Source organism: Rhipicephalus sanguineus, chromosome 1 (assembly GCF_013339695.2).
Source record: "Rhipicephalus sanguineus isolate Rsan-2018 chromosome 1, BIME_Rsan_1.4, whole genome shotgun sequence".
Lineage (NCBI taxonomy): Eukaryota > Metazoa > Arthropoda > Arachnida > Ixodida > Ixodidae > Rhipicephalus > Rhipicephalus sanguineus.
Genome location: NC_051176.1, coordinates 117,301,473 through 117,327,344, shown reverse-complemented (window position 1 = coordinate 117,327,344; position 25,872 = coordinate 117,301,473). Strand labels below are relative to the sequence as shown.

Sequence of the window (25,872 nt, the reverse complement as noted above, 5' to 3'; positions counted from 1 at the left end):
AATACATTCGGTACCTGCCGCGAACCCCGCTTAACTACGTACGTGGCAACCGCCATTTTTGCATCTCGTGATGAGCGCCGCTGATAACAGCAAAGCGCGGAATAGATTACGGCTATCTCGCATGAAGCGTTTCTAAACGATGACGCGGAACACAAAGACTGTGGCGGAAGAGCGGACGACTCGTCCGGCATTCCCCGATGCGTGTGCGCATATGCGCACACACATCGCAGAATCGCCGCTGATACGCAGCATTTGCTGCCGTATCAAGCCGATCGTTTCTAGTTGTGTGCAGTACATCGCCAACTAAACTGACGCCGTCACTTTACTGTTGCTGTATCGTACGCACGCATTTATCATGAAAGGGTTCGTGATGCGCACTTAGTTCTTGACCGCACACGGGCGCGGCAATGGCGAGCTGGTTTCGTCCGCGAAGGCAACGCGTCTATGCGGCGCACTTAGCGGTCTCGCACAAAGAGGCAGCAGGAATGGCGGCGCATTTGGGCTCTCGCCTATTAAATGCGTGCAGTACGCATGCAACTGCGCTAGGCCACGTGCACTACCGAGCAGTTAACTGAAGATGCTTATCGTAAGGGTTGTCAGCGATTAAGTCGTACCGGAGCGTTTGCCAGCTGCCGCCATCACGCCTCCGTGCATTTCCGCTGCTTATCCGTAACATCGCCGCACGGCGCCGCGATAGCGGCCCTTTGAATTTCTGGTCTGCTTCACAACATAACGCTTCGGCATTGCGGCAAAGCTGACTTTCGGACTCTGCTACTGTCGCACACCAGATCGACTCGCGTACGCGCTGGTTCAAACCTAAAAGATGATTGACGCGGCAGAGGTGAGGGCTCCAATTAATGCCTTTCGGACCCACAATTCGGGCAGAAAGTCCGAAAAATCGGACACCGAAGAGTTTCAGCGTCCGAAATTTCGGACGTTCTTATACATTGACGTCTATGGGGCTGTTGACGGTGCCGCTATAGTGTCCGAATTTTCGAGCATGTCCGGAAAATCGGGCGTCCGAAAAATCGGCAGTTGACTGTACTTTGCCATTAATATGTGAATAAATACTGTACACATGGAAATGTCATTGTGGGTGACCTGGAGGAAATATACACACGTGTCCCTATAGTAAATTTCTTTTAACAAAACTAGTTACATCATTCATTTCAGCCTTGTAATGCTTACACATACATGCAGGGATCTGGAGAGATCATTTAGTAGTAGGAATGGTGTTCCACTATATAAGAAAACACCAACCATATTTAGGTAGATGTTGGTGCATTTTGGTAGTACTGCCAAGGTTTTACACTTACCTAACAAAACTGTCCTGAAACAAGCAGTGGACCTAAGTCACCTTTCATCTCGATGTCAATGCATTTTAAAGGGCCAGTAAACAACCCCGCGGTCCTAAATTTGTCACGGAGAGAGAACTGTGCACTTGTATGATGTGAACATGCTGCTGCAAGAATTCTGCGAATAAGTGCTGTAATAAGGAAGTTACATGGTATAGAACAACCCGCTTTCGGTGGTTTCGGTTTCTTGCTCTGCCTTCCCACCCTTCTTGACAGCGAAGAGGCGTAGGCGTAGCCCTTTGTCGTGACAACGGCCACTTCGGCAACGTAACATGCCAGCGATTACGTCATTGGCGTGCAGCCAACGACCGAGCAAGGCTACTTCTACGTGTCGTTCGTGTCAGAGCAGCACGGTGAGGAAGAGGGGTGCGAGGCACTAGCAAGGTAAACAAATATGCCACAGCACATGCACCCTTCCCCTAGCGGAAAATTCGCGAGACTCTTCTTGATCCTGGAGGCTTTCATTCTGACAATACCGCTTGTTCCCCTAGTCTCTGGTCTACCGAAACGTTAGAGGGCAGCACAGGAAAATGAAATGCGGACTGCGCGGCCAAAACTGCATCACCTCGGGGCCAAGGCGCCGTTTTGTAGTGCAAAGCACGAGCTGATGAAGTTGCTGCTACATAACGTTGCCCATGGGCAAGATTGCATCACTGCATGGGAGAAAAGTATTGGTCAGACACAGGAGAAGGGTGCGGGAATGTAGTATCTGTACGGTGTGCGGCGCTGTGATATTTGCAAAATGTGATCACTGCGGCCTTCTGCACGAATTAGCGAGCTTGTTTGGAAGGTGTAAAAAGAAGTCGGAGCCTGTTTACTAGCCCTTTGATACAGCTTAATGGGCACGATTGTACTGATCACTTCTTATGGGTCTATAGGTCAATGTATTTGCATAGCTACACGACTAGAATGTTCTTGATGATCGAGGCTGCTTCAGTGGTAACGCAATGTGAATAAATCGAGATGCAGCTGGGACTATAGTGCAGTGATGACTAAGTGTAGTATCTGTGTGACAATGCTCTAGTCTATCAAGGCCAGATATAGCAAGTTGAAAAACATGACTGCAAGCAAATTTGATAATTCAACATATCGCAGTATATTGATGTGACATCACAAATAGAACCTGCAAGCAATGAAATTGTGCACTGGCTTTTGATGCGCAATGTACATGCCAGTTAATCGCCAAGTGCACAAATGTTGCATTGCAGATACAAAACATTTTCTCTGAGTGTGTACTTCATGTATATTGTGCTTACCCTTCAACTGGACAGTATGTGCCGCTATAGTATGGTTGTCACTCTTTATGAATCAACAAAGAGCAGATCAAAAAGAAAGGCTAGAAGCGCTGCAGGCATAAATATGACCTGTTCTGCACACAGTGAAAAAGTAATCAGGCATGCCACAGTTGAAAGTAATCTTAAGTTGTACAGTTCGTTCACGAGCACGTTGTGGCAAGTTTTGGATATGAGTGGGCCCATCTGTAACATCAAATTGATGCACACAGTTTAGCTTTAAGTATGTATGCAACAGCATGATGCATATTTGGACGTATAATGTACTCGTAAGGACCAGGCTGTGACCAAATTTTGAGGCATAGTTTGTTCATGTGCAGTTTAGCTCGGTGACACTGCAGCATCTGAAAATATGCTGGCATTGCTTTTAATGTTGCGATGGGACGAACTCCTATTGACTAGTGGGAGCATTTGGCAGCAGATGTGCACATAAGACTAGGGAGGCCGTCATGACTAGAGTATATTGTGACGGCAGGATGAACTGCCCTCACATGTCCTCTTCATGTAGCAGGTATCGTTGCAGCCGTGGTGGCAGCCTCAGCTCCCGCACGGCATCTGGACCCGCAGTTCGCCGCAAGATCACTGCACGGCAGCTGCATGGCAATGGTGCAGATGTTACATGCCGGCACACAATTTAACGGCACATCGACTCATTGAAGTTCCAGTGTAAACGGTTTTTCAACTAATTCGTGAAAGATCTGAAAGGGGCCCTGCAACGCATTTTGAACATAGTCTGAAAATGCTGCTGATCAGTTTTCAAGGCTCCTGCGGACATGTAAGTCAATGTTATTGCACTGCATGCCGCAGGGAGCTTCCAATGTTGTTTCAAAAACAGCTGAATATTGTTTACTGTTGTCACACCAAACCCGCCACGGTGGTCTAGTGGTAATGGTGCTCGACTGCTGACCCGAAGGTCGCGGGATCGAAACTAGGCTGCGGCGGCCGCATTTTCGGTGGAGGCGAAAATGCTTGAGGCCCGTGTGCTTGGCTTTAGAGTCGCGTTAAAAAACGAGGTGGTCCAAATTTCCGGAGCCTTCCACTACGCTTCCAGAAAGCTTTATTCCGCGCGTTGGACGGAGGAAGAATCTCTGAACACTTGTGCTGAGGCAGAATGCGGAGAAAAAAAAAATGCGCCAGAGTGCCTACAAACAGCGATCAAGAGGAGACTTACCGGTCCTGCAGGCCGGCGTAGTCCCTGCGCGCGTTGGCCAAACACATCTCTGTCTTGGCCGCGGTTGACGAGACTGCTGGGTAGAGAGGCTCACGCACGCGGTGCAAGTCGCGGAAGGCGACGCCTAGGCACACGCCGTCCTTGTAGTAGGTAAGCGTGCCGCGCCGTCCGTCGAACAGCAAACCCAGCACAGTCGGCTCGTTCTCCCGGAACGGCCGCGTGAACGATCGCCAGCGGCCGTCGTGCCACAGCAGGCCCTGTGCCCAGAGACGTATAGTAATATCAAAATAAGGTTTAGGACGTGCCTGTCAATGGTGATAACTGGACGGCGCGCACTATACCATTGCTAATGATTGCCACTGTTCGCGTTTCATTTGACGCCGATAGTAAGTCAGTCATACACAAACCATAAAATTTTCGGAGAGGGGAGGGGGCTTTTCGCTTGCGTAATCCAACTTCATATGGCATACCGATCAGCCAAAGCACTCAACCTTTCCGTTAAACCTGTAAGTGCGCCCTATGGAGCGCGTTCTTTGAAGCTATTCAACACGACACGACAAAGTCTCAGGGACGTCCCAGAAAGAGCTGCACATCCTAATGAAGAAATCCGGTGAACTTCCATTAGATGTCCTAGTCGGCAAGATCTAAAAAATACACAGTAACACGTGCTCTAAGAAAAAAAGTATTTGGGGGGTATTTTTGCCACGGAACAATAATCCGTCATGCTCGCGTTTTCTTTGTTGAAAACTCGGCTCTGCCACTTTCCTATCAAGAATGATAAGTCACGCTGATAGCGGCGCACGTTCATGACCGGAAGTGTCGGGACCATGGTGATGAAGAAAGCACGGGGGGTATATGACTATTACCGTTGCGTGGCAGAAATACTCCCCAAATGCTCTATATTTTTTTTCTTGGAGCGCACTTGCATACTTGGGATGTAGGAACCAGAATCGGCGTGCGAAATATTTCCTGCTAATGCGCATCGGCAGACGGCCTGCCAGGTGGGTGTTGCTCTCTTCAAGTTTACTTAATAATTTAGATCAGGGGCGTAGCCAGAAATATTTTAAGGGGGAGGGGGTTCAACCATACTTTATGTATGTTCGTGCGTGCGATTCAGTGCATTGAGAACCCCGCTGTTACGTCGCAACTATGGGACCATTCCCGCAGTACGTTGCGAACCGGCCCAGGCGGCCATATTGGCGTGTTTGTGTGCTAAACATTCCTTCCGTTGACGACGCCGTTGTCACTTCCACGATTTTTTCCGTCGACGATATCGTGGCCGAGTGCGCCGATGCGTACGTCAGTGATGACGAAGTTGAGGAGGTGGAGCAGTTGCCGGAGCTACCAGAGCCAACGGCCTCATCGGCCGTAACAGCGATGGATTTGTTGCGGAGATTTGCGCGCAGTGACGACGTCGAAAGACACATGGCACTGCTGGTGCTTTAGAGACGCCTTGTACTGATCGGGCGTGTGAAAATGCGCCAGGCGACGCTGCGCGATTTCTTCAAGCGAAGGGTTTGAAATGAAATTGTTTGCTCTTCGCCACTACTCGTAATTTCAGGGCCGTAGCCAGAATTTTTTTTCGGAGGGGGGGGGGGGGTTCAACCATACTTTTTGTATGTTCGTGCGTGCGTTTGTATGTGCGCGTGTATCTATACGCAAGCAAAACTGAAAATTTTCGGGGGGCTACGCCACTGCCCGAAGCGATGGAAGGCCTATACGTCAGCGACGATGTGCCCGTAGATTTATGAGATGTGTGAACGCTTGGTTTCAGCGCGAGGTTCCGTCTCTGCAGTTTGGACATCCGTGTCGTGTCTGTGACTGTTTGTGGTTTAATTCGAACCTATCTGCGCTGAGAATTAACGTAGAAACAGTATAGAAACCAGATTAGTATCCAGAATCGTCCAGTTTCGCTGTTTCAAGCCTTGCGCGGCTTAGTGCAAGCTTTGCCTTTTTTTTTTCTTCTTTCTTTGGGGCTTCGGAAAAGGGTGGGTAGGGGTGTTGGGGGCAGGTTGAGCGCTCTTCTCCTTGTCCTCGGAAACAGCGAGGTTTCAGGTAACGTTATCCATATGCAGCGTGCAGACCCAGCACGTCCCCCCCCCCCCCCACGTTCGTGCAGTAACCCCATGCATTGTTTTGTTTCATTACCTAAACGCTTGCTGCGGGTCAGCCCTGAACATGCATCTGTTCTTTATAGTATACTATAATCCTAGAAATCGCGTTTGAGCTGAAGGACCCGTTTTTGTTCCTGAATCGTTCGTCCACAATTTCCTTCACTATCATTCAGTTCAGTCTCAGTAGAGGCTGCCGCGTTTTCTTTTCTGGTGAACCGTTGTTTTAATATGATTAAAGTGTGACTGACTTGCTGCTGCACTTTCAGAACACTGCCGAAGCCTCTGTTCCTTTTTATTTTGATCCTTTTATTTAAGCGATAAATTAATATTACGTCGCCGTAGTTCGTATACTTTCAGAACACCATGCACCGAACGCATTAGTAAAACAGGAATACCTTGTGAGAGAGTCCCCATCCGTGGCGATCTTGCCCGAGTAGGTCGAGGAAGGCGTTGGCGTGCATCCGTGCCTGCGCTGTGCACAGTCCCCACATCATGCTGGTGCCGAAGACTCGATGCGAGACGCGAACTTCCCAGTAGCTGCGTCGGTCCCGCGCCAGCGGACGCGCGCTCCGCACTCCCGCCGTGCCGCTGCTCCAACGGGGGTGGAACTGTGCCTGCGCACGAGTAAGAAGATCCAGCGTTCATATCTTCATCGCACAGGCACCAATCCTCAGGGTGGGGTATAGCTCAATAATCGGCATGTTTTTTGGATGAACAGTGCATATCCACAACGTGTTTCAAGCGTCAAGCTCTCCACAGAATCGCCAAACGCACGAGGGTCGTAAGAGGGGGAAAAAAATGAGGCACTTCGTGCGGGTATTTTAGCATTCTCGTATCCCTTACGGCGCCCACTTTCACTCGATCACTCCAGCACACGTTTACGTACTCTGCAGCGTCTCAACAACGGGGCCAGGAGAGTTATCACAGGGCTGCCAAAGTGCAGCGCGCTCCTTGCAATCAAAAGCTGTAGTGCTTTCGAGGACGTCTCTGACCTCATGTCAACGCACGAGCTTACGCAGGTCATGCGACTCAAGTCCGCACATGCACGTAGAGTCACCCTCTGCTGCTAAACCTTCCCGCGCCACCGCGCATATGTGCCCCATGGGAGCACGCCAGGGCCGTACCCAGGAATTTTTTTCGGGGGGGGGGGGGTTGCGTGTAGAACGGCTGCCATTTTTTAAGATTTATACTGGCTTATTTTCGCGAATAAAACAAGTACATCGCTTACTTGTAATAATTCGATGGTGCTTTTCAATTATTTGTACCCAAATAAAGAAATTGGTATGTCAACCTCAAATTCTGGTTAAAGCAAGAAATAAGTTTGGACAATAGCACCACCAAAGCCGGGGACACCGCGACCAACGGCTCCTGATGAAGTAACACAATGTAACCGCGGTACAAAAACGGTATGTGTTACAAGCTGCCACTCTAGCGTCGCCAGCGCGAAGTCGGCGACGGGAATGGCAGCAGGTTAGGTCGTTCCGTACGTAAGCAGAGACAGTGAAGAGGTCAGAGACGTGTGTGGGGAAAAACAAAACTCTAGTGATATTGCAGCACTGCAGAGGAATCTAGTACAACACTTAATACCAACTAACAAAATACATATAAAATCAATAAATCAGCTTACAAGAGAGAAGTATTACAAACTACACAAAACTAACCAACAATAAAACTACAGATGAGAAAGTCCGAAGGTATAAACAGGTGAAGGAATACCTGTGATGACCGGCAGCGTTGAGTCCACGACGATCGGATGCGAGAAGTCAGAGAGAGCTAGTTCTGGCACAACTGCGATGTCGGCGGTGTTGCAGCGCTGGTGTTTCCGGGAGGCTAGTGCTTGAAGCCGATCTCGGGCAGGTTGAGCTTACTCGAGATTCAAGTACCGATGCCTACGTTACAGACGTTAATTTCGCGTCACAACTAGACGAATGGCTAAGTTTAGGTGGCCAGCCGATACGGAGCCACAACCACTTAAGGGATACTCCGTCCGCTTCATCGGTTCGAACTTTCTTGAAGTAAGACGCAAGACTCCTTTGCTTCGTTGTTGCAAAGTGTCTTTTCATTTTGCTGCCGCAATCCTGTGCACACACACAGAAGTGGCCAGTGGCTCCAAAAAGACGTTTGCGACAGCTTCGACTGCCTGGCGTGAACGGCGGGCGATGTTTTCTTCCTCTCTTATCCACTTACAGTGGCTAGAATGTAGAAGTGTGATGAACGCGCCGGCTCCCGCGTGGCGCATGCGTTTTCTGAACGCCGCTACAGCTGGTGTGCATGCAGGCCCATTATTGTACTCCAGCTGCAGCAAACTGGATTAACGCTACTTAAAGACCTTTTCACAGAAGACTCCATGGGCAATGCATATACGTTAACTCCCAAGAATGCACTGCCGAGACATTTGCACTCCCGTGGTATAGTCCAGAAAGGAGGTATTGCTCCGTTCCTGTGAAAAAGTCACCTTTTCACAGGCGGCTCCCTGGGCGCCTGCATAATTCTCTCTGGGCTGCGCTAATTAAATAGCCGTGACCCCCCAAAAATGCACTTTGTAGGCTGTGACGTCAGCCTCTGTACTCCCGCGCGCAGCCCAGCTTGGCGGCGTTTTTTCTCTCCTGTGAAAGTTGACCGCTGGTGCCGGATTGTGTGCCGGCTGTATCCTCGCTTTGTGCGCTTTGTAGGGAGGCGCATATACCTTCTGTGTACAGAAGAGGTAGATTTCCTTGCGTGTGGTTAAGGTTGTTCGAAGTTGCTCGGATATGCCAGTCTTTCAGTAGATGTCATCTTCGATGATTCGTTTCGGTGGCGAGGACTACAGTTTGAGAAAAGTTTACCCTGCAGCCTGCGTCCTCGGAATGCGCCGCTGAGTTTTTCCGCTTAGGGGTTTCGTTCCCTGGCAAATTTGCGCACGTCGTGTTGGTGTTGCCGTTGCTGTCGAACTGTTTACCTTCACAGAAGGAGACGCGCTTTTCGTAGGAACCCAAAGCCGACACGTGCGGTCCGCACAGACGGATAACTTCTCCAGCGGCAATGCACAAGGAAAGCATCTGGAATCAATAAAGGAGCTGCTACGGGGTGAAAGACGAAAAAAAAAAAAGACTCGAAGGAACGCGAGGGCGAAGTGCAAAGCTGTACAAATAGGGCAGGTGCGCGTGCGGGGGAGGGAGCGCTGAGGTGTTCTGGTAAAAGGGTAGGTTTGAAGAAAGGAAGAAGAGGGAAGCAATGCCAGGAAAGTTGCAGTGTAACTTTGGCAGCTGGTGGTCGCTGTGAAGGCGTGTAAATATTTTAGTATCACCCGAAAAGTTAAAGCATCAAAAAAATTTCGGGGGGGGGGTCAGAACCCCCTCAACCCCCCCCCCTAGTTACGGGCCTGGAGCACGCACAAACTGCGGACCCAAAGCCTCCAACGAAGAAAATGGGACGCGAACACTCGGCAAAGAGGCAGGCCCACGCCAAGTGCCACGAAAAATACACGTGGCAAGTAAGCGATGGCAATCACAGCAGCTGTCATCATAGGCGTGCGCACAGGGGGGGGGGGGGGGGGGGGGGAGGGCAGGGGGGGGGGGCTCCCCCCGTAATCACCTAAGAAGGGGGGCGCAAAATCTGCCCCGTACATTGACCATTCTAGTCACCTAAGAGGGGGGGCCGCGAAATCTGCTCCATACATTGACTTAATTTAGAAGGGGGGGAGGCGCTGCGACGACCCTTTGCCCCCCCCCTAATGGGGAACCCTGCGCTCGCCTATGGCTGTCATAGCTTACGTGGTCGCCTCCAGGGGCGTAGCCAGAAATTTTTTTCGGGTGGGGTTCAACCATACTTTATGTATGTTCGTGCGTGCGTTTGTATGTGTGCGTGTATATATATGCTAGCAAAATTGAAAAATTTCGGGGGGGGGTTGTACCCCCCCCGCCCTTGGCTACGCCCCTGGTCGCCTCTATCAGAGGACCAAAGGGGCAGTAAGCAACCGAAAGGGGAACTCCACCACATGTATGCTAGCTATCCTATACAAACAAATGACAAACATGCGGAGCCCACCGCTCACAGTTCGCCAAGAGCACTACTGCGTTTCGTGCTTGTAAGGACACTCACAAAAATTTTTGCTGTTCAACGATTTCGTCTCCACGTGCGTCGTCTGCGTGAACAAGGGCACGATTTTCACATGAACGGGCGCACCGACTAGCGCGCCATATGCCACCATCCGCGTGGCCGAAACGACCCGAACACATACGGAGCAATGTACCTGAATAAATTTAAGTACGCATGAGGGATTGGTACGCTACATCCAAGCAAATGGTTACCGGCACAACTGTCTTCCCTCGACATACCTCCACTTCTCTCCAAGGCTACGTCTTTGACCGTAACGGGCCTTGCGCTCATAGGCGTGCGCACGGGGTGGGGGCTGCCCCCTCCCCCCAGTTACCTAAGAAGGGGGAGGGGGGGGGGCAAGGTGTGTCCTATACTTTGACTTAATAAAGGGGGGGGGGGGGGCGCTGCGATGAACCTGTCTGTACGATGAACGTGCAGATACAGTTTTAATAGTGGTAATAATCGTCGGGGTTTAGCGTCCCAAAACCACGATATAATTACGTGGGACGCCGTGGGGACGTGGGGCCTCTAGCATTTCGCCTCCATCAGATATACAGCTTTAGTATAGCAAAAAACGCTTGCGCTAGCGTGTTCACGCTAAAAAAATAGCGTAACGCTCTTTGTGCATTTGATAAGGCAAAGCTTTCCCGACTCGTCTAACGTGAAGGCATTTGGAGACCTTCCCACGCATGTTGCCGTATTGAACGCCACGTGGACTTGATGCCGATTGTCATGCGACTGCTGCAAAACTTCTGAGTTTTGATGGACGTATCTTTTAACACGGAGGCGAAGACTGTTCTCGTCACACTGCCGAGACAAATACACCCGAACGCCTTACAAAAACACAACGCGCAACCGTTTTCTGTTCATTTTGGTCACACAAAGATGTCATTGACGCCGGGATATAGCTGCGACAGGCACTGTGCACAGAGTTTACACCGGCATTTCGCTGCTGTCTGCGCAGTGCTATACATGTTCGGCTGATCAGATAACACTCTGATTAAGGTTGCCTAAGCCGCGACAGAGCTGCAGAAACGATCGTGATGATCTTATGACAAATGGCTAAAAACAGCACGCAAAAACAGTTTACAACGCAAGCGCTGTTTTCGTTGAGCTGTTTGTGCCGCCATACAATGCAGAAACCTCGAACACAGCCTAAATCGACCGCAGCAAGATCGAGCTATATGCATTCTTTGTCGAACGATGCCAATATTGTCGCGACTATAGATTGCCGCGCGCTTGTGCCAGTGGCGAGGACGATGAAGGTGCGCGGGTGGTTCTTTCGTTTGGGGCCTCTACTCTGGGATACAGCCACAGGGATGTTTTCTTCGCCATTAAGGAATTTATTATAGAGTCTAAAAGAATGTCTTGCTAAATGCCGGCTTTAAATATCTCATCACTGATAACTTGCAATTCAAATTAATATGTTATTTAACTATATATAATCCAGTAGCGTTACTAACTTGGCCAGTTGCTATTGGGTATGAGCCATTGTCAGAGGTCAAGAAGAAGCGAAGAGGCGAAGGAGATGTTGGGTTTCTTGACGATTGATAAAGCGTGTTTGCGGCTTGGCGTTTTCGTCTGTCATGCGTCGTTACAATATGTGTCCTCATTGGAAAGCGAGGTATCCACAAGCGTGAGTGGCTGGTTGCTGCACGCAACCACCGCCGGCCCGCACCGCCACGCAATCGATTGAAGAACATGCAAGGCATTTACCTGCCGGGGTCCAAGCAGCACCACTTCAGGCGACTTGTGTGTGGTGCTCCAGGCCCAGCCGGGGTCCTCGACGCCCCAGTTCCACGGCTCAAGCCGGCCGTCGACGTCGCCTTGGCCATCGGTGTCCTCCATGTCTCTGCAATCGGTGCGCTACGGGACTGGTTGGCGCCTCGTCGTATAGCGGCGCTGCTCGGTGCGTTCCGTTATGCACGAGCCCGCGCGCCCCGCCTCGATATCGACCGTTGGCTCCCCATCTGCTGCTGGCCCGCGCTGGACCCCTCGACAGAGCGCCAGCTGTCTCTCGGCGGGGGAAGACGGCGTAGTGGGTCCCGCGCGTGCCGCGTGTTTATCCCTCCCCCCGCAACCGGGCCCCTATTTTATAACGGTGACCCCCCGCCACCATACTTCCGTCCCGCTGCCACGCGTAGTCTATCCCCATTCTTCCCCTCCACATTTCTTTATTGCGCGATTTTATTTAAGCGGGTTGCCAGAGCAGCCGGCAGCTTGCATCGGCAGCGGTGTGCTCATAGCGCACAAACCGAAGCTCGCGGTTGGTGTCGACGTTGTTGGCGTATACGGATGCCTGTGGCGCTTCTCGTGTGTGCGCTGCAGAGACCAGCTGAAAGCGGGAAGCCCCGTGGAACGGATACGACCAAGAGTACCGAGAACGTGATGCGGGCACGGGACATAAATGCGAACTACACTGGGTCCTTGTATATTTGCCACGCACGTTCTTGTGAACTTTTATGCTGGGCTTTTCCATAACTTGTGTTTCTTCCCACGAGCGTTTTTTGTTTATCCTGCGCTTCTCTATTTCTTTTATGTTGGCGCGCAACCATCGGCCTACAACATTAATTCTACCATGGCAGCGAACGCCTGCCGTGCGTCTGCGAGCACGGGCGGTTGTTGTGTGTTCTCAAGTGTATACTCCTTGCTCGCAAGTGCCGCACCTCAAAGTGCGGCATGTTCTTTGGTGCGGCGTGGAAGGTGTATACTATAGAGCGGGGGGCTCTCGTTGTTTTCGACGGACGCCGACGACGCTGGTCGCTCTCTCCGCCTAGAGTTACTGTATATATACAGGGACACTATACCGCCGCCGTCCTGCTTTTCTCCGCTGCTGAGGTTTGGTGCGAGCACGAGTTCGCACATTAAATAGTGACAGTCTATTTATTGCTCGCCGTCACCACGACGTGGCTACATTTTCATCCGCGGCGACCGCATATAATCTGCCCGGGGATTTTCTGGTCAATGACTCGGGGCTGCCAATATTGCCTGTTGGTTTAATTAGATAATATCGAAGGAGACTGGCAAACAGCTTTCAACCCCCCTTCCCACCCATTCCGGTAAGCTATATCACGGCGGGTCGTGGACAACATGCATTTGGAGTTATTAAAGGGCCCCTCACCAGGCCACATAGCAAATTTTAGTTAGACGCTGGAAGTTGTTGTGTGCCGAATGAAGAGCAGCATGCCGCAAGAATTTTTCAGATCGGTTCATTACGAGCTGAGAAAAACAATAATTTGTAGCGGCGCGAAACCATGATGCGAGGAGGAAAATTTCAAACCCTTGCCACTCGCCCAGTGTAGCCTTAGCAAGCCAAATCCCTTCCCTGCCCTCTTCACTTGACACATACGCATACGCATGAACACGTCATGCGCATGCATGGTCACGTGCGCATGACGTGCCCAAGCCAGCCCGAGCACGCGAGCGGCCGCGAGCGGCGTTGCACGGCCGCTATTTTTGTTTTTATGTAGCGGCCGTGGGCGTTTTGTCGGCGTTCTCTGTGGTGTACTGCCTCTTTCTGCGCGACGGGCATGAAAGTTGAGACATTTGTACGGGCACGAGAGTGGCGGTATCATGAGCCAGTGCCGCATCAACGTTTACTTGGACGCGGTAGAATAAATGAGCATAATGAGTGCTCGAACGCGCCAGAACATTACTTTCGTTTCCAGGGCTGGCGTCTGCTCGATGCGCTAACCGCGGGGACACGAACGCATGGGAAAGGGAGGCACATTAGCCCCGCATCTCGCTGCAATGCACGAAAAAAAAATGAAAAAGACGCACACATTCCCTTTGCGTGTCTAATTATTTCTCTCAAGTTTTAATAATATATTCAAGCAGCAAATTACACAAACTACACATGTCGTGTCAAATAATTATCGCAGTGTCACGTGCTACTGTTGGCTACGTCAGAGCACAATCATCTACGTAGAGGAGCAACATCACAGCACTACCATCTACGTAGGGCCATTTTCTCATGTACGTCATCCCCTCATTCTCTAAAGCGCGCGCCCTCGAGAGGAAGGGCAAGCAGCGTTCACCTTGAAATTTGACCCATTTCCGCGGCGCGTAGCGTTGCAAATTTTGGCAGACGTGATCGTGAACGCCCAGTGTATGCATTGCGCTCGTTAGCTCAAAATTGTCAAACCTGGTGAGGGGCCCTTTAAGATGAAAGCCTTAAGTGCCTCATCAGACGCTGACCTTGAAAAACGCGACGTGTGGTACCCAAACCCACGTGACCTCAATAAAAATCAGATAAAGTTACGGTTCAAGTCGGAATCAAAACCAGGCATGCTGCGTGGCCCTCATTAAGTCATTGCAAAGTCGCGTTCACAGATGTAATATTGCGTGGCAGAAGCGTAGAGTCTCACCAGCGTCACACCGCGTGAATTGTGTAACGAGTGGGTGCACGGTCGAACTCTGCAAACCCCTTACAAAGCGCTGAACTATAATTCATCATCATCTTCAGCCACAGCATCAACAAAGGCGTTCGCGTTACTCGGCCCACAGTCACATGACCATCTGAGCGCCTCGTCGGCAAAGGAGAAGAAAGAAGAACCTTCGAGGAAGGGTTTAATGAAGGTCAAGGGAAACCAGGGGCGTAGCCAAGGGGGGGGGGGGTTGGGGGGTTCAAACCCCCCCGAAATTTTTCAGTTTTGCTTGCGTATATAGGCACGCACACATACAAATGCACGCACGAACATATATAAAGTATGGTTGAACCCCCCCCCCCCCCCCCGAAAAAAATTTCTGGCTACGCCTCTGAGGGAAACATTCAATGGAGGGCTCAATGAAGGGACAATTAAGGAAGGTGAAAAGGCTTTCGCCTTGATGTTTTTAGGAAGGACCTAAGGACCCCGGCTTAATTTTTTCCACAGCCGCATGTTCAGCAATGGGTGACATAACCATTAAGCATCTTTGGCAAAACCGTGTGGTATCGATGGATAAATTTACAGCTCAGAATTCGAAAAGGCGTGAGCGTTCCTACGCTATCGGTCAGTTGCAATTGGTTTAAGTCTACCTAAAATGATACCTTTGCGAGGCGCCATCCGTAACGCGGAAACGAGCTTATATCATCATCCGTTCGTCCGCAGCTGCGAGCGTATCCCCCATGTAAATGACGCCTCTTGACGGGGTATCGTGGATGTTGCATTCTGTATGCTTCTTGTATATTTCAACGTCCTTTTGTTATTCATTTCACCGACGCATCGAGGTATAATGTCCTCGCGGACTCACGGAGGGTCGCATAGTTTCATATAATATTACGCTGTGGCGCCTCTCGTTCTTCGTAATCACCACAATGTCAGCCTTCGGACGTGACGACACTGCGCGCATATTAACGATCATCGCCTCCGAGAGAAGTTTCCAAGAGAACGGTAGGCTTTTGTTGAATGCGCTCACGATAGCCCAAGGAGATTTTAAAATCAATCGAAACTTAACGCAGAGTTTTTCAAAACAAAACGAGCACTACCGTACAGCAGAGTGTGAACTGTGCCGTATAAAAAAAAAAAGCGCGTTAGATGCTCTAGCTTATAACACATATCGATGTTAACTATACTTCTTGGTATTTCAATTATGAAGTTCCGTTATATTAGGACCTGTACGTAGAAGTCGAAAATTTATTTTTTTTCTTACGGGACATTAGATCACCATAGTTGTTACGACATGGCATCAGTAAATCATGCCGCTGACAGTGACAGCGGTCAAAATTAGTAAATTCCTTCGGGGTTTCATTATTGTCCTTAAACGTGTTATAATCAGCGCTTAATAAAGACTTAATTGCTACCCAGCTACATCAGGATCGTTGAAGTCAGGGACCGGAGAGGGGGGAGGGGGCACACCTTACCCCCCCCCCCCTTTTTTTTTCGTGTCGTGAGTGACACCTATGACCTAATCTCAAGGGAACGGTGGTTATTTTTCTTTCTTTCTTTCTTTCTTTCTTTCTTTCTTTCTTTCTTTCTTAATTGCTTGCTTGCTTTCTTGCTTTCGTTTGCGGCAGTCATTGTGCTCCCACGTAGTCATACCGTGTTTCTATGCTGCAACGGCACCGTAGTGAGCGGGTGCGCCCCATTGAGCACAATGGAGCGAGGGGAGAGAAGCCGGTCCTCCCCGGCCACGCGACTGTGGCTTTCCCTTCGCCCAGAAAGTGTTCAACTACACAAAGCCACACCACCGTTCACGCTTCGGCTATCCTTTCTCTATGGTGGTTCTCCCACTGAAACCGCCACGGTAGCTTATTGGGCTGCCGAGGTCACGGGTTCGATCATGGCAGACTTGCACAAGATCCTTCAAAAATGCATTCGAGATAGTGAGTACTATACGAAAAAAAAAATGTGAGTGTAGAATACAAACTAGCAAATTCAGAATAGTATCTGATTATGAAGCGCAGTAAAAACACTAGGGAAAAAAGTACCTTGTTACATTGAAGATAGTCCCACGATTCATTTTGTTGCGAAATTCGAAATGCAACGAAACGGTCTACTGCAAAAAAAAAAAAAAATCTTTATTGGGCCGCAAGATGAGTTGTTTCTATAGTCGTCCGAGAGTTTGCCTCTGTCTTTCTCGAAAGCGTGAGTCTTCCAGTGCTAAAAAGGCGTTCCGCAGATGCGCTAGAAGAAACAGCTACCTCATACCGCAGAAAAGATTCGTGGGGGGCAGGTTATTTTAAAACAGCGCTGACGTCCCTTGTCTCGTTTTCGCAAAGGTATACACGGATAGCACGTGACATAAGCAGCTGTAACCCCTTTGTCTTCAACGGGCGCTGACACCGTGAAAGACGAAAAATCATCGATCTGCTGCAGTGCGCTCTTCTTTCGTTGCCTGTCAGCGTGTGTCGAGGATGCATTTTTAGTTTTTCTTTCCGGGTTTATCGTTTTGACCAGGACGTAAGAAAGCGCGGGCCTCATCAACTGTGTGTGTACGCGAATTTTGGACGAGTTTAGCCTGCTTAATTATGTTTAACGAAAACTGCAGCGGTCAGGTTGGCCGGTCTTATTCTCTCCTGCTGTGTGTGGAACATTCTTTCCATGTGTTTGAAATACTGAGTACAAAGCGCTCTGAAATTTATGTAAGCTACAGCATAAATACTGATCTTGCGGAGTATAGTTCCAAGATGCCAAAATACTTTTAAAAAATTACGGGGGATGCTTACTATCTTCCTAAAATTATGAAGGCGAAAGCCTAGTTGGACCCATAGTGATGAGGATATTATTATTATTATTATTATTATTATTATTATATTATTATTATTATTATTATTATTATTATTATTATTATTATTATTATTATTAACAGACGAGCTGTTTAAGCCGACCGTTAGGCCGTCTGTCGTGGACAAAAAACCTCGCGGAGCGATGACGTCACCTCGCGTTGCCTATCCGCCTCGTGCGCTGCTGCTTTGAGTTGTACTGGTGGCGCCATCAACGGCGAACGGTGGCGAAAGGTGGATACGCGCGGCTCATAGAAGCCGTGGGCAAAGCCAGGGGCGTAGCCAGAAATTTTTTTCGGGGGGGGGGGGGGGGTTCAACCATACTTTATGTATGTTCGTGCGTGCGTTTGTATGTGTGCGTGCCTATATACGCAAGCAAAACTGAAAAATTTCGGGGGGGGGGGGGTTTGAACCCCCCCCAACCCCCCCCTTGGCTACGCCCCTGGGCAAAGCGCCCGTTACTCGCCATTTTTCTATTCATTTTTCATTCTGGTTTGATATTTGTACTGCCGACACTGCTCCACTAGACAACCATGCCGTTTGTTACGTCGATTGTTCTATATTATTTGTTTTAAAATGACAGGCCCGTTTTTTTATGCGTGCGCGCGATGCACTGCGTACTGTTATGATCGGACTTCACGGCTTGGCGCCGCTGGATCGTCAAAATGGTATGGCGGCATCAGCCCTGCTTTCTTCGCCCTCAACGTTCCCCGAAACGCACCAGGTGAGGCGACGACCCTGCCGTAGTGTCCTGAGCCCTTCAAGGCCGTCAGTTCCCTCTTCAATCGCCTTGGACACGCTTGGCTGACTTTGACGCCTTTATGGCCTGAAGATGAACTATTTGCAGTCCAGGCTGCTCGGAGGAGGCAGTCGCTTGTGCACTGCTGCGAGATGCGACTTCTGGGAGATGCGACTTTGGGACCCTGCCGGCGGCTGGCCGTCACCTGCACCGGCGACGCATCGAGGCAGGGAAAGGTTTGCAACTGTCAACCCACCTGACATCACGGCCCGCCGCCAGGAATGAACGCTGCAGTAATCCCTTCATTGTGTGTACGGTTCCTTTGTGGCTTTGTGACCCGAGTAAGAGCTGGCCGTCATCTGTACCGACGGCGCTATCGCACCTGACAGCACACCTGACAACGCAGCCCGTTTCCGGGAAAGTGCACCGCCGAGATCCCTTCTCGGTGTCTTGTTCGCCTCCCTGGACCGTCCGTCGTCCAGGTGCACCGCTTATCTCTTTCCCGGAGTGCGAGGGAGGCGGTGCTTACTTAGTGGGCGGAGATGAACACAACGTGTTTGATTGGATTGTTCTGGACTTGATTGTTTCCTCCAGCAGGGAATCTTGGGAAGGCCCAGGCTTTATAACGCGAGCGTCGGGACGCTCCAAGCACGCTACCAAAACGACATGTAAAATAAACGTTACTGTTATCAGCTCCGGCTCCTGAGCTCTACTTCTCCCCGAGGCCTGGCTGCTCTCCGGTCCTATGGGCAGACCCCCGATCACATCGGTACGTTTCTTACGTGCATGTGTCCAAGTTGTTTGCGTGATCCGTTAACACAGATAAATAAAAACTATTGCAGTACAAAACAGCATTCTTGTTTTATTGAACACCCCAAACAGTATAACAACAATGACTAGTACGGCTGTATGCCTGCATAAGAAACGCACAAAAGACACGCGATTTTATCTTCGCCCAACACTCGTAGCACTCAACTAGGCCAAAAAAACCGAAATCTAACTTGCTGAACGTCTTAACAGCCGTCACACAGCTGCATAATAATACGTGAAAGTACTTTAGCAAATGACCAACAAACATTCACACAGCGTTTTCTTTGTTTTGTTCACAGACCGTGTTAACATATGAGAAAGTTCTAACTGCATTGCAATCACATATTTCGGAATATCTAATCACTTTCACCATTAAAGCCACAATCCTCTAACACATGCGCTTTAAATTGAGCATGGCATTACTCAGACTTATATAGGAAATGCGCACGCGTGGCATTACTCAGATTTATATAGGAAATGCGCACGCGTGTAATGCATCTCGTATGCTAGATTCTCCTTTGGTACATGCAACTCAACATAAAATGCGATTCTAGAAGTAATGTTCGTGGAGTAGCGAGCATATAGAAGGGCAACTACTTACAGCTTCACTTACCTTTGTAAAAACGGTATTCCAATTGCAATTCAATATTAACCGACGCAACAACAATAACAACACACTTGTTGCACACAGGCGTACCAGGTTGACGCGCGAGGCCAAGCGCGGTATTTTAAGTGTAGCACAATCGTGCGCGTACAGTACGCTAGAATATTCTGGCACAATGTCGTCAAGCTTGCAGTCACTTCAGCGGTTCCCACGATGTAGCACCAGTTGACGTCCTCGCGTCATCAAACTGCTACGACGCCGAGAACTACACACACAGCTGACTTTGACAAACGCGGTCTTGCAGGAGGCCATCTTGTCCAGCAACGAGCGGACAAAAGTCCACAACTGAGGCGTCTGAAACATTGCCGTTGATGAGATGGCAGCTGAACGAAATCAGGGCTCATCGTCCGACGTGTGGCCACCGCCTTAACACAATATTAACGTTGCAACGTTCAAGGAAGACGCGACGAAAGCGACGAGACCAGCCGGTCTTGTCGGGTGCGGTATTCGCAACTTTCACGGCCTATAGGTGGCGCGACTGTACATCCAACATGGCGGTCGTTGAGATTATCGGCCCGCTGCAGACGATTTAGGAACGTACATGGTTGGCGAAGCGTTCAGTTCTTTGCGCTTCGGCTGCACTCCGATTTATGTTTTAGTGAAAGCAGAGTTGCGGTGACATAAGTAAACGATAATGTCGGGTACGTGATTGGAACCTCATTAGGAAGATAAATATGCACACAATTGTAAATAAAGCAAACACACTAGTCGCGTTGCTTGCGGCGCTTAATCGCGCGTTGCAACCCCCGCTGTGCTGTTAGCACGATATGGTAGTAGGAGACTCAGTAAAGATGTCTCAGTAATATCAGAGACAATCTCGGAGACATGCTTTATCTCATTTTTGCTTGCATTGCATTCTGCCGCGTAGCTAGCTCAGCTCCCTTCAAAGCACGAAGTAATGTAAGTAAACGAAAAAAAAAATGTGTTGCCTTTCGAGACCGAAGCACAAGAACCACTTGATGCATGTGCGATTATCGGAAATACGATTTTATTGCGCTTTCTTGGTAAAAAAGAGAGAAAAAAAAAACCAGCGGAATGCCACAATGGGTCGACAAGCAGCGAATGAAACCAGCGCAAGGCGCAATCGTCACGTTTAAGAAGGGACGTTTCTGTTATCATCCTACGCTTTCGGTGTTTATGAGAAGTGCAATAAGTAACATCGTACGGGACAGGGACGAAAAAACAGCGCCATCAGCAAGTAATACAGAACAAAAAGAGCTGGAGATGTGAAGGTCACGGAGGCACTTGGCAGCCACTTCAGACGTGGAATGGTGCAATGGACGCTTTGAAAGCGGACTTTTCATTATATCTTAGCGGCGGAACGCATTCCTTATCAGTTCTGGTACTGTCTGCACAGCGACTGTGTCGAGCGGAGGAACGAAGCGCGAGAAAGGTGATATGAGGTAGTAGACATATACTCAAACACAAAATGGGATTCTGCATACATTCATGGGCCTTGGTTATTTGCTTGCGAAGTTTAACCCGCTTAACCACTCACGGCTTTTCGAGGCGCTAATCTGAAGGGGAGGCTTTTGCTTTGCCTCCCGCTGTACGCTGTGAGCACCGAGGCCCGCAGTAAAATCAGTTGCCTTTTTCTTTTATTTTCCGTTCACATTGAGGAACCGAAAATGTCACGTATCCAGACCGTGCACACCGTCGCAAAACAACCCCAAAAGAGACAAAACAAGTGGCAGCATTCGCTGACTCAAGCGGGTCCAGCATTTCAATAATCTCAACAGAGCTTTCGGCGGCCACCGCTCGGCGGCGCCACGGTACCTGGAAGTTGCGAATACTGGATGGATGGATGCTATGAGCGTCCCCTTTAAAACGGGGCGGTGACATGTCTGCCACCAGGCTCGAAGATAAAAAAGAAAAAGTTTCCTTGTTTCATGTTGGCCTAATACCCTCGTGCACTGCTGTTTGATGATGATGATGATGACTTTGTGGCCAACCCTTCGCAACGGGTGGACGTGGAAACCACGCCCTAGCCAAACATGAAGCTCTACGTATTACCTGTTTTTCAGTAAAACGGTAGGGAAAAAAAAGAGGAAAAAAAAAAGAAAAAAAAGGGGGGGGGGAAGGGGAAGAAACAGGAGCCGCTCTGACTGGGCAGCAGTCAAGAATGCCTCGCCGCAACAGCCGCTCGCCAGCATTCGAGGCGGCCCTTTGTCGCTGCGACCGCGGCTCTGTCCACACTACGCCGACTGTCATCTCCGCCGGCCTGTTCGAAGCCCAGAGCAGTTTCCAGAGAGGCACCATCCGTCATCGCTGGCGCAGTACCACATGTTCGATAGTTTCGTCCTGTAGACCACACACACGACACCGCACATCACTCACGTCCTTGCTAATAGCCTTAAGGCGTACAAGTGTGCGGAGTGCACCAGCTCTCGCCTCAAATAGTAGCTTGCTGCCAAGGGAGTTGTCGTGGATGGATGGATGCTATGAGCGTCCCCTTTGTAACGGGGCGGTGACATGTCTGCCACCAGGCTCGGGAAAACAAAACAAAAAAAAAGCTTCCTTGTTTCATGTTGGCCTAATACCTTATCTACATTGATTAAATCTACGTTATTATACCAAAAAATACAAATTCACGGTCTATCTCTCTGCCTCTTAAGGCAGAATGACCTTATTATCCCATTATTTATTTTTGTTCTTTATCTCTACTTTTCTGCCACCAATACTCTAACCGTCTCTTACTTATTTCTATCGCGGACGTGTTCAGCTTTCCATTGTTGTCCCTAAAACCCAAGGCTTCATGTAGACTCGTGCCCACACGTATACCTGGGTGAATATCGCCACATTCAATCAGTACATGTTCCGTCGTTTCCTTAGTTCCCCCGCAGCATGTACATTGTTCTTCTTTGTTACTGAATTTCACTTTATAACTACGCGTTCTAAGGCAGCCCGACTTTGCTTCAAACAGTAAAGCGCTTCCCCTTGAATCATCATAAAACCTTTCCCTCCTAATTTCGTTTTTTCCCTTTCGGTAGTTACTCAGAGCAGGCTTCTTTTCCATCGCTGCCATCTAATAAGTCCTCTCCGCCTCTATGACCTTCCGCTTAATGCTCCTTATTGTTGCCATATTGCCCGCACTGCTAGCCGTATATTTACTGGTGAGCCTCCTAGTCCTTTTTCTCCACTGCGTGTCAACGCTTTTTCTATACAAACACATGAAAACCTTCTCTGCCCATCTACTCTTCTTCATTTTCCTCAGCCTCTCTTCGAATCTCATTTTGCTCTGAGCTTCCCTCACTTCAAAGCCTGTCCATCCCATATCACCCTTTACAGCTTCATTTGTCGTCTTCCCGTGAGCGCCCAACGCGAGGCGGCCCACCGTCCTTTGATTTACATCCATTCCTGATTGTACCTCTGACTTCATACACACCACTGAGTTCCCAAATGTAAGCCCCGGGACCATCACACCCTTCCACAGCCCTCGAAGCACCTCGTACCTATTGTATCCCCATAAAGCTCTGTGCTTCATAATTGCAGCATTCCTCTTTCCCTTTGCTACCGATCTTTCTCTTGTGCCTCCATATATCTATCCCCCTCATTTACCCATACTCCGAGGTACTTGTACTCGCTTACCCTCGGTATTTTTTGCCCTATATTAAGACCGCATGGTCTTCGTGATCACTGCATACCATCAATTCACATTTTGTTGCACTAAATCCTAGTCCTAGAGCCTCACATTCCCTTCCGCATATATCTGCCAGTCGCTGTATATCATCTTGAGTGTCCGCAAATAAGACAATATCATCAGCATAAAATAGACCTGGAAGCTTCTGCTCAACCATCGTGCCGACCTGTTTGCGTGACAAATTAAATCCAATGTTGCTACCTTCTAGCGCTTTTTCCATCCTCACCATGTACAGCATGAATAACAGCGGGGACAAAGGACATCCCTGTCTCAGCCCCTTGCTAATTTCAACGCTGTCCTTGCTACTTATTCCTTCTCATTCTATACAAACTGTATTTTCTCGGTATAAAGCTTTTGAGGGAAATATTTCCCTCAAAAGCTTTATACAGTCGTCACCTATGCCCACTTCTTTCAATATATCCCACAAAATTTCCTGATTAACGTTGTCATACGCCCCGGTAATATCTAGATAAGCTACGTATAAGGGCCTGTTTTCTATTTTCGATATTTCTATACACTGGGTAAGAACAAACAGATTATCGTCTAACCGCCTGTCGATTCGAAATCCATTCTAATGTTCTCCCAAAATATCATTTTTTCTACCCACGCTTCTATTTTTAATTTTACTGCAGTGCCTGCATCGCCAACCTGTATAGCACCGATGTAATGGTTAGCGGTCTATACGAGCGAATGTTATCCTTTTCTCCCCTGCCTTTATAGATTAAGTTCATTCTACTTTTTCGCCAACTGTCTGGTATTTCCCTCTCCTGTAAGCACTTTTCTACGGCTTTCAGCAGTGCTTCTTTCGTGTTATGTCCGAGTTCGTTAATGAGGCTGACGGGAACCCCATCTAAGCCCGGAGTAGTGCGCTTAGGAATTTTTCCTTCGGTCTTCTTCCAATTGAAGTTCTCTAGTACTACATCTTCGTCGGTTGCGCTCCTTTGCGTACTTTTACTCACCGGGGGAATCCCCTGGGCGACCTTTTTAAACGAATCGGCTGTTATCTTTCTGCACACTGCACATAGAGTTACTGTATAACGGTAGCATATACAGTAACTTTAACTGCACAGTGCAGAGCGCGCGCTCTCACGGGCCACGGCCACCGAAAGAAATAATAGAAAGTGGAGAGAGGGCTCACCTTGGAGCCAGAGCCGTACTGCTTGGAGCATGGCATATCCGTGGAAGCAAGAGGAAGTGTTGCGTCGTCGGTGTGGCGTGTTGTCGAGAGATGGCGCTAGTTTGTTTTTGCGCAACGGAATCGCAAACTTCATTTATAATGCATGGGATCCTATGGGTGGTTGGGAGAGTGTGCAACCGTCTGAGCCGAGCGGTGGCGCCACCATACCGATGCACGAGGCGGATAGCAATCCCTGGCGCGCATCTGTGCATAGCTTCACTTATGGCGTATTCGGTTGGTCGCTCCGATCCTCTGGCTCGGAGTCGGCATATGCGGAGGCAGCCCGCAATCGGAGCGCGAGAGGTAGCGTACCAACCGAATGGATCGACGATCTCGGAGCAGCTAGAGTTACTGTATATGCTACCTTTAGGTAGCAGAGTTGCGCATAGGTCCCCATCTTGCCCGCCGTGGCATCCACGCTAATAGGAAAGCCACCTCTCTGGAATGTAGGAGCCGACGCGGCTGCTGTTGTTGCTGTGTCCTCTCGGCCCCGCGGCTCCGTCTACTTTCTCGTTCGTTCATAACGCGTCGCTGGCGCAATGACTTTCGATTCTAAAAAAAAAAAAAAAAGGAGGGAAAGCTCGGGAAACAATAATTTGAGATGGAACAGGTGGAGATTAACACTATCGCAAGTAATATTTTTGTTTTAAATGGCAAATAGGAAAAGTGCGACGGTCACGATTCTGGACCAAATAAATTCAGCCTAATTATTCGTTTCACGTAGTTTTTGATGCAGCGCTTCAAAAGATTAAGTGAATAGCTCGAGAAAACAAGTGCTAAATTATCACTGTGTTTTACAAATAGCGCAAGCTAACGAGAATTTCGCTTACGTCTAGGTAGATGTGGCAGATAATAAACACTCGGTCATGCTTCAACTTTATGCCGCACAGTGCTCGGAATGAATCATGCTGTTTTGATAGACCTGTAAGGTTCATATTCACACACATCACCTCCTTCACACAGTCACTCGCGCATATTTTTACCGTTTTGTCCCGCTCGATTTTAGTCAACCTTTGACCAGTGAGAGAGAAGCGATATATATCCTGTTCGCTATCGCCGGCTTCTGATGTCTCATGCGCAGCAGCCACTTGAACGGCGACGGACGACGGAAACAGACTTGTCACATGGAATTGAGAAGAAGGCCTTTCCGTGCTCTTGTCGGTTCGTGCAGTGGGGAGCGCAGCATCCTGTCATTGTCGCAACTTCGCAACACTGAGTCAGGGGGCTGTGCCGCGCAGACGTTCGCAAAAACGGATAGCAGAAGACACCACCACAACAACGACCAACAACCGCCTTAGCGCACCGTGCAACCAGCGCGGGAGCCGCCGGGTAAACATCGACAAATGCGGTCAACCATCCGAGCTGGCGTCATCGTCCGAGCTGCTGGTTTAAGGACGAGACAGATGGTACGTTTTTGCCTCCGATCCGGCTTGCGGCGTGCGGCGATTCAGCACACACGGGGCGAACGAGCAATCAGCGGCTCCGCCCACATAGGGCGCCTTGGCATGCACACTTGGAGGACTTCGTATCTTCGTAATAAAGCACAAAACAAACAACTTTGCACAGCCACGCTTCGTTATATAAGAAAATAATCACTACAACTACGCCTTCGCGAACGTCAAGCACATC

General features: G+C 49.3%; 1 protein-coding gene across 1 annotated transcript; it reads right to left on the bottom strand.

Moving 5' to 3' along the window:
• Positions 1-1,047: 1,047 nt before the first annotated feature.
• On the bottom strand, positions 1,048-11,892 carry LOC119396544 (SPRY domain-containing SOCS box protein 3). Its single transcript, XM_037663804.2, has 4 exons — positions 11,726-11,892; positions 6,328-6,546; positions 3,819-4,075; positions 1,048-3,240 (listed from the first exon to the last, which is right to left on the bottom strand). Exons 1-4 carry the CDS (start codon positions 11,855-11,857, stop codon positions 3,135-3,137), a joined length of 714 nt encoding a protein of 237 aa, XP_037519732.1. The 5' UTR covers positions 11,858-11,892; the 3' UTR covers positions 1,048-3,134.
• Between the last annotated feature and the right edge of the window lie 13,980 nt (positions 11,893-25,872).